The 19,304-nt window shown below is 44.8% G+C and overlaps 1 protein-coding gene across 1 annotated transcript in view; it reads right to left on the bottom strand.

The window, feature by feature from the left end:
- Positions 1-11,841: 11,841 nt before the first annotated feature.
- UBTD2 (ubiquitin domain containing 2) overlaps positions 11,842-19,304 on the bottom strand; it is a 37,823-nt gene continuing 30,360 nt past the window's right edge. The window contains exon 3 of the mRNA XM_056502649.1: positions 11,842-12,933. Coding sequence (XP_056358624.1) covers positions 12,536-12,933 — 398 coding nt within the window. The 3' untranslated portion in view covers positions 11,842-12,535. The remainder of the gene's footprint in view (positions 12,934-19,304) is intronic.

Here is a 19,304-nt window from a genome sequence, read left to right as displayed (position 1 = left end):
ATCACCCCAAAATCCGCCAAATTACCCCAAAATCTGCGAAATTACCCCCAAATCCGCCAAATTACCCCAAAATCCGCGTCCCACCGCGGCCACAGGAACGGGACTTTGCACCCTCCATCCTCACAATTCCAGCAAAACTCAGCACCGGCTCCTCTTTGAGAACATCTCGTCTTGAATGTCTTGATGTTGATGAGAAATCTCATCTTAGTGATGTCTTCCTGTTGTGGATCTTTTGTTATAGATAAAATAAAATATTTGTATTTTTGTATTTTTCTTTCGAGTGGAATAGCTAATTTTTTATTGTGGGTACTTTATTTTTATATGGTATTGAAGGTATTGTGTTTGAATTTAATTGGTTAGTAATTTATTGAAACTTATTGTTTGGTAAGGGTTATTATATATATTTACTAAATATTTTTAGATATGTTTATATATTTTTTATGGGATTGATTTTTTGTTTTTATAGATGTGGATTGGTTTTAAAAGAATAGATTGTTGTGTTAATTGATTTTTTTTATTATTATTTTTTTTAGCCAGAATAGAAAGGCTTGATTTTATAAGGCCTTTATTTTATAAATATTCATCATCTTCAGAATTCCCTGACATGTAATTCCCTAAAACATTGAGCTGATTGTCATCTTTCCCTGTCCTTGCTGATAAAAAAAGCACTGGCAGAGCATTTCCAGCTCCCAGGTGTTGATTGAAAGAATCACCTGAGCAGAAAATGCTCCTAAAAACAAGGTTGGCACTAATGCTCTAAAATCACAGCATCTGTGTGATGTTTTGGGAAGGGACACACAGAGGACTCTGCATCACCTGGGAGTTAAAAATGTGGTTTTTTTAGTGTTTCTGGTTTGCTGGAGAAGTATTTTCATTTCTCCAGTGATGGGGTGGGAGAATTAGACAAGGATAGAAGTCAGGCAGGCAGCAATGAGCACCTGCACATTTTCCCTGGGCAGAAATCACACGTGGCTCCCTCATAAATCATCTTCTTAATCCTGCCCGTGAATTCTGAGCAGCATCTCGTGTTCTGGGCTGTGAATTGCCTGTGCAGCCTGGCTGGGGGCAGTGGGCACTGCAAATGAAATAAATCCTGCTCATTATTGCTCTCAGCTTGCTGCAGGCACTGCCTGGGAGCTCCTGCTCTCCTCAGGGGAAGTTTTATTGGTTTCTCCAGAGTGGCACCAACCTGGATAAGGATCAGATCCTGCTGCTCTTCCACCCACTGGCTGGAATGTGGGGAGGGAGAGGGTGGTAAAGCCAGGATTATCCCTAAAGCTCAGCTTTGATGTTGGGCATGACCTGCAGCTCTCAGCACTGGGGTTTGGGGAGGAGGGAAAAACCAACCATGGACACGGGAGGGATGGGAAAGGAGCTCTCCAAGGAGGAGCTGGAGCTGTGGAGAGAGCCCAGGATGGGCAGAGGATGGAGCAGCTCTGCTGGGAGAGCTGGGAGTGTTCACCTGCACAGGAGAAACTTTGGGGTGACACAATTGTGACCTCAGTGCCTGAAGGAGCTGCAGGAGAGATGGAGAGAGGATTTTACCAGGAATGGAGAGACAGGACACAGGGAACGGCTTCAGCTGACAGAAAGGAGATTTAGATTGGATACTGGGAGGAAATTCTTCCTGGGAGGGTGGGCAGGCCCTGAGAGCCCAGAGCAGCTGTGGCTGGAAATGTCCAAGCTCAGGCTGGACAGGGTTTGGAGCACCTGGGACAGCAGGAAGTGTCCCTGCCATGGCAGGAGATGAGTGAGATGAACCTTCAATCCTCCCAACCCAAACCATCCCGTGCCTCTGGGGCAGCGATGTAGAGCCTGGCTGGTGTTGGTGCCCATCCCATCCCATCCCATCCCATCCCATCCCATCCCATCCCATCCCATCCCATCCCATCCCATCCCAATCCCATCCCATCCCATCCCATCCCATCCCATCCCAATCCCATCCCAATCCCATCCCATCCCATCCCAATCCCATCCCATCCCAATCCCATCCCATCCCATCCCAATCCCATCCCATCCCATCCCATCCCATCCCATCCCATCCCATGGCAGGAAGCTGCAGGATTTTGGCATTTCCTGCAGCTGGGACAAGCGGGATGTCCCTTCTCTGGCTGTGACACTGCCTGGTGTGTCCCGTGCTCATGGGCTGATTCTTGCTCCTGAACCTGAGCATCTCCACCTGCTCCAGGGCCACCATCACCTCCTTCCTGCTCTCAAATTCCTGGTTTGGAGGAGAATTCTCCTCTTTCCACCAGAGTCTCCTCTGCAGTTGTTTGTTGGAGGTGGCTGCAGCTCAGCCCTGGGTGCTTTGGCAGCACAGGGAGCTCCCAACCCCAAATCCTCTGCAAAAATCCCTCCCAGAATTTCCTAAAATGAGACTTTTCAGCCCCAAATTGTCGGGGCTGCCTGGTTAAAAAAGGGCATTTCCAGCAGGGGAAGGCTCCTCCCTGCCCCTGCACAATCCAGATGTTGTGAGTCACTCCAACATCTGCAGCACAGCTGGAAGGGCAGGGAGGGAATTGATTTCTCAGCTGAAACTCGGGAAACTCTTCTGGAGAAAGGGATGAGAGTCTGGATTTGGGGTCATTCTCTGCAATAACTCCTGCTGGAATTGCTGCCTTGTGAGGTGGGATCCACCTCCTCTCCAAAATTAACAGATTAACTGCAGGGAATCTGAAATGTTTGCAGTCTCCTGCTTGGACAAAAAGAAAAAAAATTAGAAAAAAAAGGCAAAAAACAACAAAAAAATGAAGGTAGGTTTTGTTGGTAGTTTTTTTTTGTTTGTTTGTTTTTTGTTTTTTGTTAGAGTTGGGATTAAATGGATGATGGTTTTGTGTTTGGATTTAGATGTTTATTAATTTTTATTTCTATTATAGTGAGCAAGGTCTTTTGAAGCTAAACAGTCCAATTAAGAACTAACACCTGTATTATTTAAAATTTTGACCTAATAATCAAAACTCCTGTGACCTGGAGTGCAGCACTAATTATTCAACTAAAAATTACTGCCTGAAAATCATGAAGGAAGAGAAGGAGCAAGAAAAGGAAGATGGGGAATTATATATATATATATATATATATATATATATATAATGTCTTATATTTTAAAAACCCCAAATTCCAAACCCTTCCCCGTGTGATATCACAAAATTCCAGTCAGTACACACCACACCCCCCAGATCTGCTGGGGTGGGGAGGGGCAGGAAACACTTTGTTAATGAACCCACCTAATTAAAGCCATGTGGAGACAAGGCAAGAAGGCAGTTTGCTCTGGTTTGCTAAATATTGGCTGCTCACCCCTGGATTTATTAATTCCCTGGATTTATTAATTCCCTGGATTTATTTATTCCCCCTCTCACCCAGCCCAGGACACCACAGATCCCCAAAAGTTGCCCCTGGAGTTTCCCTAAGGAAACAGGCTGGCTGCACATGAGGGAATAATTAAATTAGAAAATTCCAACCTCCCAGGGCCTCTCCTGGACCTTGGAATGAAAATTCCAGCCCCTGGATTTATTAATCCCCTGGATTTATTAATCCCCTGGATTTATTCACCCTCTGGATTTATTCCCCCCTGGATTTATTCACTTCCTGGATTTTTTAATCCCCTGGATTTTTTAATCCCCTGGATTTATTCCCCCTGGATTTATTCCCCCTCTCACCCAGCCCAGGACACCATGGATGCTCCAAAAGTTGCCCCTGGAGTTTCCCTAAGGAAACAGGCTGGCTGCACATGAGGGAATAATTAAATTAGAAAATTCCAACCTCCCAGGGCCTCTCCTGGACCTTGGAATGAAAATTCCAGCCCCTGGATTTATTCATCCCCTGGATTTATTAATCCCCTGGATTTAATTCCCCCTGGATTTATTAATCCCCTGGATTTTTTAATCCCCTGGATTTATTCACCCTCTGGATTTATTCCCCCCTGGATTTATTCACCTCCTGGATTTTTTAATCCCCTGGATTTATTCACCCTCTGGATTTATTTATTCCCCCTCTCACCCAGCCCAGGACACCACAGATCCCCAAAAGCTGTCCCTGGAGTTTCCCTAAGGAAACAGGCTGGCTGCACATGAGGGAATAATTAAATTAGAAAATTCCAACCTCCCAGGGCCTCTCCTGTCCTTCCCAAACCTCTCTGAGTTGCTTGGAGCAACCTGAGATAATGGAAATTGTCCCTGCCCGTGGTAAAAGTTTGGAGCAAGATTTTTTTTAAGGTTCCCTCCAACCCAAAGCATCCTGTGATTTTATGGAATGGATGCACCTTGAATTTTATGAATATCTATTTAAAAAGGGAATTAAAGATACTTTATGTGCACACTCTCATATAAAGGAATAAAAATTACATTTGTAAAGGGAAAATTTCCAGGAAAATCACACCCTTGTTTGTAATTCACATCCCAAATTCTACAGTGAAATTATCCTAATTGCCTGAATTTTATTTTTTAAAAAAATGGAAATATTTAGCTGTGGCCTACAAGGAATTATTCCTCTGCTGGTTAATCAAGACTAGAAAAGTGCTGACCTGAATCAAGACAAAGTGTCAGGGAATGTAATTACAGGACAATTACCCAGATCTTTTCTTTTTGTTCAGCTCTGATCCCCAGGCACTTCTCCAGGCCCTGCATTCTCCACGGATTTCACACCTTGGCTGCAAAAAAAAAACATTGTCACACACCCAAACCCCATCAAAATGTGGCCCTTAGGGGTGGCAGAAGAATGGAGAAATTGGAGAATTCCAGCTCCCAGCCAAAAGAAATTGAAGGAGAAAAAAAAAATTGAGTGTGGCATGGCCAGGATTATTTTTATTTTTATTTTTTAAATGCAGGGGTGAAAAAAGTTCAATTTTTATTTTTTATAAATACAGGAGATTTGCAGTGTTGCCACTGGAAATTCAGGGTGGTTTGGTCTCAGCAGTAAAAAAAAAAATAATTTATCAGTCTGGAGACAACCTGTGAGGTGTTAATATAAAAACTCATAAAGCAGTTTGGAAGTTACCTGGTGTTCCAAAGCAGGAAAAAATTGGAATTCTGGAATTCTTCCTTGGCCAAGGAGGGGAAAAATGTTAAAAAGCCTGTTTGACACAAGTATTTTATTTTTAAATTGTTCCTAAAAGTTAGAGGGGAAAGAAACAGCCCCATCCCTGGAATCCCCCCTGGAATATCTCTGGGTGTTTCCTGGGAAAATCCCAAATCTATCCCAAGGAGCAGGAATGTCAATCCCAAATCCCAAGGAACAGGAATGTCAATCCCAAATCTATTCCAAGGATCAGGAATATCAATCCCAAATCCCAAAGAACAAGAATGTCAATCCCAAATCCATCCCAAAGAACAGGAATGCCAATCCCAAATCCATCCCAAATAACAGCAGTGTCAATCCCAAATCCCAAGGAATGGGAATGTCAATCCCAAATCCCAAAGAACAGCAATGTCAGTCCCAAATCCCAATGAACAAGAATGTCAAAATCAAATCTATCCCAAAGAACAGGGATGTCAATCCTAAATCCCAAGGATCAGGAATGTCAATCCCAAATCCACCCCAAGAAAAAGGAATGTCAGTCCCAAATCTATCCCAAGGAATGGGAATGTTAATCCCAAATTCCAAGAGCAGGAATGTCAATCCCAAATTTCAAGGAACAGCAATGTCAATCCCAAATCCCAAGGATCAGCAATGCCAATCCCAAATCCCAAAGAACAGCAGTGTCAATCCCAAATCCCAAGGATCAGGAATGTAAATCCCAAATCCCAATGATCAGGAATGGAAATCCCAAATCCCAAGGATCAGGAATGCCAATCCCAAATCCCAAGGAGCAGGACTGTCAATACCAAATCCATCCCAATGATCAGGAATGTAAATCCCAAATCCCAAGGATCAGCAATGCCAATCCCAAATCCCAATGATCAGCAATGCCAATCCCAAATCCCAAGGATCAGCAATGCCAATCCCAAATCCCAATGATCAGCAATGCCAATCCCAAATCCATCCCAAGGAATGGGAATATCAATCTCAAATCCCAATGATCAGGAATGTAAATCCCAAATCCCAAGGATCAGGAATGGAAATCCCAAATCCCAAGGATCAGGAATGTCAATCCCAAATCCCAATGATCAGGAATGGAAATCCCAAATCCCAAGGATCAGGAATGTAAATCCCAAATCCCAAGAACAGCAATGCCAATCCCAAATCCCAATGATCAGGAATGTAAATCCCAAATCCCAATGATCAGGAATGTCAATCCCAAATCCCAATGATCAGGAATGCCAATCCCAAATCCCAATGATCAGCAATGCCAATCCCAAATCCCAAGGATCAGGAATGTAAATCCCAAATCCCAAGGATCAGGAATGCCAATCCCAAACCCCAATGATCAGCAATGCCAATCCCAAATCCCAATGATCAGGAATGCCAATCCCAAACCCCAAGAACACCAGTGCCCATCCCAGCAGAAGGAACACCCCGGCGGTTTTACCATAAAAATGCCGTTTTTATTCAAGAAGTACAAAGTGATGGAACCAGCCATCGTTGAAAGCACTCCCCGAGGCAGAGCAGCCAGAGCACGGGGCAGAGTGGCACCGAGGGGTGCCAGGTGTGCCAGGTGACCCCAGGTGTGCCAGGTGTCCCCAGGATTCTCACGTGTCCCCAGGAGTCCCAGGTGTGCCAGGTGTCCAAGATGTCCCAGGTGTCCCCAGGTGTCCCAGATGTCCCCACATATCCCTGGTGTCTCAGGTGTCCCAGATGTCCCTGGTGTCCCCAGATGTCCCCAGATATCCCAGGTGTCCCCAGATGTCCCCAGGTGTCCCAAGTGTCCCCAGGTGTCCCAGGTGTCCCCAAGTGTCCCAGATGTCCCCAGCTGTCCCCAGATGTCCCCAGGTGTCCCCAGATGTCCCCAGGTGTCCCCAAGTGTCCCAGGTGTCCCCAGCTGTCCCCAGGTATCCCAGATGTCCCCAGGTGTCCCAGGAGTCCCCAGATATCCCAGGTGTCCTCAGATGTCCCCAGGTGTCCCCAGGTGTCCCCAAGTGTCCCAGGTGTCCCCAGCTGTCCACAGGTATCCCAGCTGTCCCAGGTGTCCCCAGGTATCCCAGATGTCCCCAGATGTCCCCAGGTGTCCCAGATGTCCCCAGCTGTCCCCAGCACCATCCTGGCCAGCACTGCTCAAATCCACCTCTGCTGAAACATTCCCTGGACTTGAGAGGCACAAAAAGGGGTTTGAAGCCAAGACCAGTTTGCTGTTTTCACAATTTGTTGTGTTTTCCATTGCCTTAAATTGTCTCCAGCCTTTGGAGCAGGCTCTGATTTCCTGATGGGGAAAAGAGAAAATCAACCTGGGGATGAGCAGGTGCAGGATTCTCTGGAGCTCCAGGTGAATGGAAGGTTTTAAGGCAGGAGTCAGGGTTTGAAGTTCTCTTTGCCCCATGGCTCTGAGTGGTCTTTGTGTGGAAAATGAACAAATCCAGAGTTGCTCTGCACACATTTTCCATGGAAAATCCAGCAGACACGTTGGTTAAAAGTCTCAAAGTCCACTTGAAGAAGCCTTTTGGTTAAAAAATCTGCTTTTCCAGCTGCCTGCCTGCCGTAGGCTCAGTGAGCGTCTCCCCAGCTCCATCCCTGCCCAGCTGGGAGGAATTTGGGAGAGGAGAGGCACCTGCAGGGCACAGCAATCCCAAAATATTCCTGGGAAGGGAAATCCTGGAGCAGATCTGTGTATCCAAAGCAGCACAAGCGTTTGTGGCTGCAGAGGGACCAGCAGGACATTCAGATTTGGGGAGGAAACACAGAGGTGGGTGCTGGGGATTCCAATCCCAAGGAGTCTGTGAGCAGATCCACATCCAGGGCTTGGAGCAGGATTTGCTGCTTTCCAAGGATGCTGCATCCCCACAGCCAAGGCAGTTTTTGTTTTATTTTTAAAACACCTTTCTGAAGCATCTCTAATCCCAAGAAGAGTCCAAGAGCTTCCAGCCACAATCCAGGAGGGATTTGATTACAGGGAAAGGCAAAAAAACAAAAAAACAAAAAAAAAAATCCAAACCAAACAAAAAACCCTTTTTCTAACAGAGACTACTTTCATTTCAAAGTAACAGGATCTGAGCAGCATAGGGAAAAAGCCAAAAAAAAAGAAAAAAATTCCTTTTTTTTTTTTTTTTTTTTTTTTAAATGTAAACATTCTCTGCATAAGGTGCAGGGTCTCAGATGTCTGTACAGGAATATGGAAAAGTTTGGAAAAAGAGAATTCCAGAGCCAGAAATGCAGCTGCCCCTTCCACTTCTGAAGCATCACAGACATGGAGAAAAGTTCAGCATCCACTTTGTCAACACCTACACAGCAAAAATGCTTCCAGAACTCCAGGGCTAAAAACATCCCACCATTGTAACAAATTTTTGTATTTTTCCCCCCCCCAAAAAAATATTAAAAAAAAAAAAAAAAAAAGAGAGATTTTACATTATTGACTAGCAATGGATATATATGCAGAAGCACATCACACTACAGCAATATTTTATCAAGTTATCATTGACCTTCACCAAACATTATGCACAGTTGCTCCAAAGATTCTCTTTCCTCTCCTCCCCAAACTTTCTGTGGAAGGCAAAGAAAAGCTGGGGGTGGTTTGCTTGCTCCTGGGCTGAGGTTTTTGGGTTTTTTTTTTGTGATGTTACACCCCAAATTCAAGGTGTCTGTTAAAAACCAAACTCACACCACCACCGACTCATCTTCCAAAAGACTCCCCAGCTCCAGAGAAGCAAAAGCTTCAGAAAATGGATCCCAAGCTGAGTTTTGGGGAGAGGACCCCAAAACCTGCCATGCATCAAGGCAGGAAGGAAATTTGGGGGGTCTGAAGGAGCAGCTGTCACTGGGGTGGGGAAAAGGACCCTGAGCATCCTTCTGTAGTGCCCCACATGGGTTTGGGGATTTTTCTGCCCTTCCAGCTCTTCAGGAGGGTGATTTTCATCAGGTCCTTACTTCTGGTTTGGGCAGGAGTGACAAGAAAGAGTAAAAAAATCTGTGTCAAACAGAGCTGCCACAGGGGTAAAAAAGGCTCTCCTGGTTTCAGTTCCCAGCCAGGGCTGAGCAGGAATGGCACAGAGGGATGAGGAGGGGGCAGAATTTAAAATTTAAAAAGCCCAAATTGGTTCCTCCTCATTTGTGTTGTGTGCGTTGAAATTCTGTCCCATCTTTTATAGCCCAGGGGTATAAATGTGTAAATTTATAAATCTCATTTATACCCCAGGGGTATAAATTTGTAAATCTCATTTTTACCCCAGGGGTATAAATTTATAAATCTCATTTTTACCCCAGGTCTGAGGGTGGGGACAGCAGCCCAAGGGCCAAAGCCCAGCCAGGACACGCTGCCAGCATCCTCCTGCTGCAATCCAGGGGTTCCCCATCCTTTTCAGGGGTTCCCCATCCTCTTCTGAGGTTTCTCATCCTCTTGGGGTTCTCCATCCCCTCCTGGGGTTCTCCATCCTTTTCAGGGGTTCTCCATCCCCTCCTGGGGTTTTTCAACCCTTCCTGGGGTTCCCCATCTTTTTCAGGGGTTCCCCATCATATCCAGGGGTTCCCCATCCTCTTCTGAGGTTTCTCATCCTCTCCTGGGGTTTTTCATCCCCTCCAGGGGTTCCCCATCCTCTCCTGGTGTTCTCCATCCCCTCCTGGGGTTTTTCAACCCTTCCTGGGGTTCCCCATCCTTTTCAGGGGTTCCCCATCCTCTCTTGAGGTTCCCCATCTTCTCCTGGGGTTTCTCATCCTCTCCTGGGGTTCCCCATCCCTTTCTGGTGTTCTCCATCCTCTCCTGGGGTTCCCCATCATATCCAGGGGTTCCCCATCCTTTTCAGGGGTTCCCCATCATATCCTGGGGTTTCTCATCCGCTCCTGGGGTTCCCCATCCCCTCCTGGGGTTCCCCATCCCCTCCTGGGGTTCCCAATCCCCTCCTGGGGTTCCCCATCCTTTTCAGGGGTTCCCCATCCCCTCCTGGGGTTCCCCATCCCCTCCCAACCATCCCTCCCCTATTAGCTCCTCTCCAGCCCTGCCCTGCACTCAGATAAATCTCCCTCCCTCAGGGGACAACCCAAAACTCATCCCACTCTCCCAGCCTTCCCCCCTGCACTGGGATCTGCACCAAGCCCCAACTTTTGGGGCACACTGAATCACCTGAGGCACAAAAATTCTCTGTTACATCACAATTCCCAGCTCTGTGCATGGCCCTGTCAGCCTCGTGCCTTACAGATTGTTACTGACACTTTAACAGGCATTTGGAAATTTTAAATTCTTCCCTAATAGAAATCTTGTAAAGTTGTGTTTGTGCAGAGTATGTGCTCAGTACCTGTCACAGGGTCAAAGTCTTCACTGTCACCTCTAAAAGCATTTCACCATTGAGTTCTTTCAGGTTTTGATATGTGATTAAGGAGGGGGAGGCAGTTAAAGAGAATTTTCATGAACAAAGTCTCTGTTCTACTCAGAACCCACTCACAGCACGGCCTGCAGAGCATCACCTTTTCTCCCTGCCATAAAAGCAATTAAAATAAAGCATGATCTGGGACAGGGTCAGAAAACTGTCACTGGGGGAGAGGGAAAGGAGCAATCCCAGCCCCTACATCTCCAAACCAGCACCTGCTGACAAATTGCCTGAATGAAAAGAGAAAAATAATTAAGAGAAAATAAAAAAAAAAAAAAAGGATCCTACAAAAATAACAAAAAAAAGCAGTGTTTTAGTGTTCACAGCTCCAGGTTTGCTCCTTCTTAATCCATCAGAATTTCCCCCCTGTTCAGGAGGGACTGCAGGGAAATGACACCATAAAGAACATTTATCCAGATATATAAATTATAGACAAGTAGTGTCTTGCTGGCATGAACCCATCCTTTGCCCAAAGAAAACCCAAGAGAGATTTTTGATTTGTTTATGTAGCAAATATTTCCCCCCTGCCCCTGGAATGCAAAAGATTTGGCTGCAAAACACCTCAAGTACAGTAAATCAAATTTGTTTTACAAAGAAGTCCACGATAGAAAACTTGTCCTAGGTTAGAATTGATCAGCTCACTTTCACCTTTAAAAATAAAGGAATAAAGAAGAAAAGAGAAAAGCAAAGCAAGTCACTTTGGTGATGATGAGAACAGGGAATTCCTTTTTCTTTCTACAGCTCTGCCACTGCATTTCAGGCACCCTGCACCAAGTGGGGCTGCCAGAAACCACAGGTTTGATACAAAATGAGAACCAAAAAAAAGCTGTAGTTGGGTGGGGAGGGGTGGGAACTGCAAACAAAACGTGGCTCTGCTTCCCAACCCTCCAGGAAATTCTGCTGGGATGTCCCTGGTGAGTTTCTGTGTGCCAGAAATTTGATTTCTATGGAATTACTGGAGGAGCAGAAATTTTAAATTGTCAAGGGAATCCCACAGGGAAGACAGAAAGCAGGAAAAGAACAAAACAAACTGCAATTCCCACATTAAGAGCACATTTGACTTTGGGAGGAGTGATTTCAGCGATGGCTTCAACCCCAAGCAAACAGAAATGGTGATGGGAGGAGCAGGGCCTTGATCCCCCCAGGGCAGGTGACACAGAGCAGCCCCAGCTGGGCACAAACAGGATTTGTCTTGTGCTGGAAGGTCCCTGTTACATTCTGGGGGTCACCCCCAGAGTCAGCACAGCCACACTGGTTCCAGTGACACCCCAAAAGCTGCTCCAGCTGTGTGCAGCTGCATCCTCAGCATCTGTGCCCTCCTGGGGAGCTGCAATCCCTCAGAGCTGCAGGATTTCACCTGGACTCAGGATTTCACCTGAATTCAGGATTTCAGAGTCACCTGAATTCAGGATTTCAGAGTCAGCTGAACTCAGGAATTCAGAGTCACTGAGCTCAGGATTTCAGAGTCAGTGAACTCAGGATTTCAGAGGCAGCTCCCAGGGATGCTGTGGGATACAGGGGCTGCACTCCCAGCTCACCTTGGCTCACCTGAGCACAGCTGGGGCTGATGGAGGGGCAGGGATGGAGCAGCACAGCCCCAGGTGAGGCAGGGGCTGAGGCTGCAGGGCTGGAGCAGCTCAGTGCAGGCAGGGCTGAGTTATTGCCACCTTGGAATGTACAAGTGCTGGGTGTGAGCAGCACCAGGAGCTGCCAGAGAGCAAAGCCCAGCCCAGCTCTGAGCCCTGAGCCCAGCAGAGCCCCCTGGCCTGCAGGAACTGTGTGTGCTGCTGCTCTGGAGCTGGACACATCCATTCCCCTTCAAGTTGGTTTGTTGAATAAAAGTGCTCTCTGCTGCTCCAGCCTCACCACTGATAATTCCAGGTCATTCCATGTCTGTGTTAAGTGAACAATCTCTTCCTTGCCTTTGCCCTGTTCCTCTTGCTGTCGTGCTCAACAGGAGATCAGCCAAATCCCGGGTCACACCTTGTGGTTTTTGCAGCTCTCCATCACAGACAGAGAATTTTTGCTGCTGACTCCTTGCCATCCATCCAGAGGAGCAGGACAACCCCAAAGAGAGAAGAGAGGGCAGCAAAACCCCCCCCCCAAAAACCCCACAAGAGAGAGGCAGAGGGAGAGCAAGACCCACCAAGCCCTCAATTCTCCACCGGGGTGGGATTCAGCAGCGGCTGGCTGACGATGACCTGCACCACGTAATCCTTGGGGATTTTCAGCTCCTCCAGTTTCATTTTGTCAGCCAGGGGTCTCCCAGAGAAGAACCAGCGCTGGCTGGCGGGCTCCACTCCCTCCACGGCGTGCAGCCGGCGCTTCATGTGGTACACGGAGTCCAGGCTGCGCACGGCCAGCCGCAGGTCCTTGCCCGTGGACAGGCGCAGCCGCAGCTGGCACTCGTGGCCCGAGCTGGCCGGGGGCTCGGGGATGTCCGGGGGCTCCACGTCCCCCTTCTCCTCGATCATGTTGATGGGAGGGGCCAGGCAGTACACGGGCAGCTGGTAGCGGTTCCCCAGCTCGTCGTAGCACTCGGTGAGAGCACCTTGGGGAGAGAGGGGGGTCAGTGGGGCTGCTGGAATAATTCACAGTCAGTGGGGCTGCTGGAATAATTCACAGTCAGTGGGGCTGCTGGAATAATTCACAGTCAGTGGGGATCCTGGAATAATTCACAGTCAGTGGGGCTGCTGGAATAATTCACAGTCAGTGGGGCTGCTGGAATAATTCACAGTCAGTGGGGATGCTGGAATAATTCACAGTCAGTGGGGATGCTGGAGTAATTCACAGTCAGTGGGGCTGCTGGAATAATTCACAGTCAGTGGGGATGCTGGAATAATTCACAGTCAGTGGGGGTCCTGGAATAATTCACAGTCAGTGGGGCTGCTGGAATAATTCACAGTCAGTGGGGGTCCTGGAATAATTCACACTGAGAACTGGGGACTGGGGAGAGTCAGTGGGGATGCTGGAATAATTCACAGTCACTGGGGGTCCTGGAATAATTCACAGTCAGTGGGGGTCCTGGAATAATTCACAGTCAGTGGGGCTGCTGGAATAATTCACACTGAGAACTCTGGGGACTGGGGAGAGTCAGTGGGGATCCTGGAATAATTCACAGTCAGTGGGGATCCTGGAATAATTCACAGTCAGTGGGGATGCTGGAATAATTCACAGTCAGTGGGGATGCTGGAATAATTCACAGTCAGTGGGGTTCCTAAAATAATTCACATTTCACAGTTCACACTGCAGTGGGAATCATAAGAATTGGGGGAAAATCAGTAGGAATTCCTGCCACAATTCACACTGAGAACTCTGAGAATTGGGGGAAAATCAGTGGGGATTCCTGAAATAATTCACAGTCAGTGGGGTCCTGAAATAATTCACATTTCACAATTCACATTTCACACTGGAGTGAGAATCCTGAGAATTGGGGAAAATCAGTGGGAATTCCTGGCACAATTCACACTGAAAACTCTGGGATTCCTGGCACAATTCACATTTCACACTGGAGCAGGAACTCTGAGAACTGGGCTGAAATCAGTGGGAATTCCTGGCACATTTCACTCTGGGAAGTTTTACTCTGCTGTTCAACCACCCAAGAGGTGATGCCAAAATTCAGGCTTTAAAGGACCAGACAAAAACCATCAATGCCCCATCTCTGCTTAGAGAAACTTGGGGTTGAAATAAAAGCACATCCTAAAAGTCAAATACCTCCTCCAGATAAACCAGGATAAACTGCCAAAACATATAAAATATAAATATATAAAAAATATATAAAAAATATAAAATATAGATATATATTTATGTATAAATATACATAAATTTCTGCCCCAGAGGGGCACAGCCACTTGCCAAATTCCCCATCCTTGTGGAGTTGGGGATGTCTGAAGAGCAGCCAAGTCCTTGAGCTCCAGAATATTAAAAACCTTTTATTCTGTTCTGCACTCAACAGCCAAGTGCTCCTTGTTAGAAACTAAAAGTTTTTTTATTTTTATTTTTATTTTTATTTTTTTCATGCTGACACTGAGTTGTCAAAAACTTTTTGCTGTTTGATCAGCAAAATCTCCACAGTATAAAATAACTCAGTGTAACAGCAGCAGCTCCTGCTGGAAATCTTTTGGATAGAAATCCTCTTTTTTTTTTTTTATTTTTAAGGATAATTTGGGTTTGTGAAATGAGATCAATGTTTTAAGATTTCTGTTTGTGCAGGCAGCACCAAGGCATCTGTGCCTTGAGATTTATGAAAAAGCAGCACAAAAAATGAAATAAATTTATATAATTACATCAACTCATTACGATGTTTTACCATTAATGAATTCAGAACAAACCAATTTTTATCAAGGCTGTGTTGGACCCAAACCTTTTATGGTTTTTTGTCATTTAGGCTGAAATTCCCACAATTCTGGTTTGTTTTACAACGTTCATTTCCCTCCTTATCTATTTCTTAAATGTCACAGGACTAAATTCCAGACACTGAAACAAGTTTGCTGCTAAAAACAAGCCAAAGTCCAAACCCCAACAGCCTTTCAAAGCAGCTAAAATTCCATCAAAAGGAATTTATCTTTAAAAAAAATGCATCAGCTTTAGAAGAACACCTCAAAGAGTTAATTTTAAATAACAGGAATTCCTTCATCATTTATTTGGTTGCCCAGCTGAACTAACAAGGTCACAGCTGATGCTATAAACACTGGATTCCTTAATCATCAGATAAGCAACAGTAAAACAAATCCCCTCAAACAGCAGCTAAAGTGGAGGTCTGCAGCTAAAAAAATAAAAATAAAACTAAAAATTTAAAATAGAAATAAATATAATATAAGTATAAATATAAAAATAAAAATAAAAATATTATAAATATAAATATAAAAATAAAAATAAAAATATTATAAATATAAAAATAAAAATAAAAATAAAAATATTATAAATATAAATATAAATATAAATATAAATATAAATATAAATATAAATATAAATATAAATATAAATATAAATATAAATATAAATATAAATATAAATATAAATAAATATAAGGCCCAGCAGTGGAAAGCTCTTGCCAATAAAAATCCACATCCCAGACTGAGAAATAGTTTATAATAAACTTTATGGAAGAGGATGTGATTGCAAACCTCACCAGTAATTCCAGTTTTCCATTCATCCTGGTGAAAATGGCCCAAATTCCCAAATCCCCAAATAGAGAACAATTCCCAACTTTGCTCTTCTAACTGAAAATCAAACATCCTAATTAAAAAAAAACTCAGGAATTTCTAACATTGATGTTCTCACTAAAAATCCCAGGAAATCAAATATCCCAATTAAAAAACTTTTCCCAACTTTGCTGTCTTAACTGAAAATCACATTTCTGATCCTTCCTGCAGGATTCAGCTGCAAGGGGCACTAAAATATCAAAAAATATCAAAATTTTATGAGAAAGTGGAAAATAAGAGAGAGAAAAAAAAATATTTTTTTAGGTTTTTCTGTTCTTTAGGCAATTCCAGCATCCCACATCCCAACTGGGCCTGATTTCCCTTCCCTGCTCCCCTTTTCCATCCCCAAACCAGATGTCAAAATGAAAATTTCAGGTTTCCCTGCTAGAAAACTTAAAAACAAACAAACAAACAAACAAAAAACCAAAACAAACAAAAAAAAAAAAAAAAAAAAAAAAAAAACAAAAAACAAAAAACCCAAAACAAAAACAAAGAAAAAACAAAAAACCACCACAAAAAAAAAAAAAAAAAAAAAAAAAAAAAAAAAACAAACAAACAAAAACAAAAAAAACCCCAAATCCTGGAAAGGGAAGATTCTGAGAGGAAAACAGCAGGAAGGAAGGGAGGCAGATAAGAAAAAATAATTTAAAAAAACAAAAACAAAAACCCACCAGCAGATGGGATTATTTTAATATTTCAGAACTAACACTGGTTTGGAGAGTGAGGAATTCTGGTTGTTATCCAGGTAGGAAACAGCTTGAGAATTTCAGAGGGAAAAATAAGCAGATGTGATCATCAAGCATAAGGAACAGGAACATTTTGAAATTTATTGCCTTGCCAGCCACAAAAACTTTGTTTTCTGAAGATTATGAGGATATTTCAGTGGGTTTGGAAAGGAAAACACTAAAAAAAAACTGGTTAAAATGCTGCTTCAGAGCTACTTTTCCTCCTGAAGGACCAACAATTTAAGAGCTCTCAATGAGAGGAAAATCAACTTTTGCAGGAGTTATTAAGTCAAGCAGATATGGCCACACTCACCTGAAAACACAGAATTTTAAATGGATTTTAAATGGCATTTTGGCATTTCCTTAAGCAGGAAAATTCTCATTTTCTGTCCATAAAGTGCCTTGTACTTTAAGTTTTAGTGCAATTTTGAGGAGCAGTGCTCAGAAACACCCAAAACTTAAAAACTGAGCAGATTTCCATCTTTTTTTTCTTTTTATTTTTTTAATTTTTTCCCAGATTTGCTGCAGGAAGAGAAATTAAGACATCACAACCCAAAATGCAGCACTGCAGTGAGACTCTGCTGATTTAAGGAGACTGACTGTGTGTCACACATCTGCCCAGAACAGCTGGCTCAGTTCTTTTTCTGACTGAAAATCTCCATTCCAAAGCTGAATAAACTGAGAATTGCAGAGTTTTCACCTGTGGAGTATTGATTTGGGCTCAATATAAATCACTAATAAAATCCAGTGAGAAAACAAAGGAATCTTCCAGCAGAGCAGCTCCTAGAGAGCAGAAAAGCTGAATTGGCTCTTATAATAAATACAGGAAATAGGAAATACAGGATTTTAGAGGGAAAAAAATCCCTTTTTTTTTTTTTTATTTTTTTTTTTTGCTGTGCTGGTGGAGGCAGGGAAGGGGACAAGAGCAAACATGCAGAGCTTTGTTCCACTCAGCCCAAACTGGGAGGAGTTCACACCAAAAAAGCTCCTCCTGACTCCATCCCTGGGAGTGCCAGGGCTGCTGCTCCCCCTTTTCCAGAGGGAAATGTCTGGGAATGCTGGAGCAAGTCAGTGCCTGGCACAGAGAACAATAAATGTGATTTACAGCTGCAAGAATTGATGGGGTGGGGGAAGCACTTGAGATCTTTGACTCACTTTACTCACATGAATCCCCTCCTGTGCTTCTTCCTGGTGAAGGTTTTGCAGATTTGAGGGTTCCTGGACAAAAGTGGGGTTGGGATCCCAAGTGCTCTGCTCTCACCCCCACCCTCCCTTTGCCAGCTCCTTGCAGAATGGGGTTTGCAGATAATGAGCATTGAGCATTTAATAATTCTCATTTTGAATCCATGGAACAAAACCAGCTCTTCCATTGTGGGAACATTATTGGTCTGGCTCCTTTCCATGCTGGAGAATAATTCTCAGAGCTCCAGGACCAGCTCATTCCCAGCTGTAACAACTGGAATTGAAACTGGAAAAAGGGGAAATAAAGGAATTCTGAGATCCTCCCCAACCTCCAGGATCCCATCCAGCTGCTTCTCCTGCACTCCCAGCATGGCTGGGGTAGGAGAGGAACTCTGGGGATCTCCCTGGAGTGTCACCTGGGCCAGGGGACACAGGGACACATCCAGGTGGCTCTGGGATGTCTGCAGAGAGGGAATTCCACAATTCCCTGGGCAGCTCTGCCACTCTGCACAGAAAGAACTTTTTTCCTCGTGCTGCAATACCAAAACAATGTTTTTAAAGAGTAAATCCCAGCTGGAGAATCCCAGCAAAGATCCCTGAGGTGTAGCCAGCCTCAAACTAAGCACAGCTCACCTAAGATGCTCCTAAGGGAACAGGGTGTCCAGGGAAACTGGGAATGCTCCATCCCTGAAGAGTCCAGGGCCAGGAAAAGCTGGGATAGTGGAAGGTGTCCCTGCCCATGATGACCTTTGAGGTCCTTCCCAACCCAAATTTTGGGGAAAGCACCTGTGCCATGTGCTGGGCTTGCTGATCCCCATCACAGCAGAGCACCAGCATCACTTCATTCATTAGCACAATTAACCAGGCTGAAGGTGAGAGGTAATTAACAGAAGTTGAGGAATTCCTGCACTAGCTAAATGAGCCACTTTTGGTCAGGTTCTAGCCCAGCTCCTGGGGGTGCATCCCTTATCAGGGAACAGGGATGGGACACTTTGGAAAGGGGTGCTCAGGGCCCTGAACCAAATCCCCCAAAATTCCCCTTAAGAACCCACACTGATGCCAACAGCAGCAGTGGCAATGCTGGGACTGGAGGATTCCAGAGGAATCTGTCACCTCACTCACCTGGTGGAGAAAGGGGAGGCAGGGACAGCTCCAAATTTCACAGCAACTTCCACAAACCACCTAATCCTTCCCCAAAACAGAGCTCAGATTCCTGCAGTCTGTGCAGTTCATTGCCTTTCCATCACTGGCTTTGATAAATAAAGTAATTCTGCATTAATGCTTGGTAGTTGTCATGTTAACAACACCATATGTGCTGCCACTTCCACTTCCCTGTGAAACTTGGATCTAGCAGTGCACAGGAAGGAACAGCTTCCAAGAGATATTCCATCAGGGTTCAAAGATGACAAGTCATTTTACTAATGAAGTATTCATCTACTACTCTGCTTTGCATGTCATGAAAATAGATGCCTGTCTAGACAGGCTTCTTAGATAAAAATTTAAAAATAAAATGGTTGGTAAAAGAGCTTCTCTGTGTACCCTCTTCATTTACATTTGCTGTTCTGCATTTTCTGGCTTCTTCCAGGGGCTGGAGGGATTTGGAGGAGAAGAGGAAAGCAGAATATCAGCATCACCTGGGGCTGCCTGTTCCCTCCAAGCACAGCCACAAGTGCCAGGTCACCTGCTCAGGTGAGGCTGAACTCACATTTACAGAGCTGGCCCTGCCTTGGCCACCATTGATTTTTTCACTCTGCTGTTCCTGTAAATGCAGAGTGAGCACCTGACACTCAGCATCCCACACCCCAGAACTC

This window comes from Oenanthe melanoleuca, chromosome 13, assembly GCF_029582105.1.
Source record: "Oenanthe melanoleuca isolate GR-GAL-2019-014 chromosome 13, OMel1.0, whole genome shotgun sequence".
Classification (NCBI taxonomy): domain Eukaryota; kingdom Metazoa; phylum Chordata; class Aves; order Passeriformes; family Muscicapidae; genus Oenanthe; species Oenanthe melanoleuca.
Note: the sequence above shows the minus strand (reverse complement) of the source record. Positions and strands in the feature narration are given on the sequence as shown.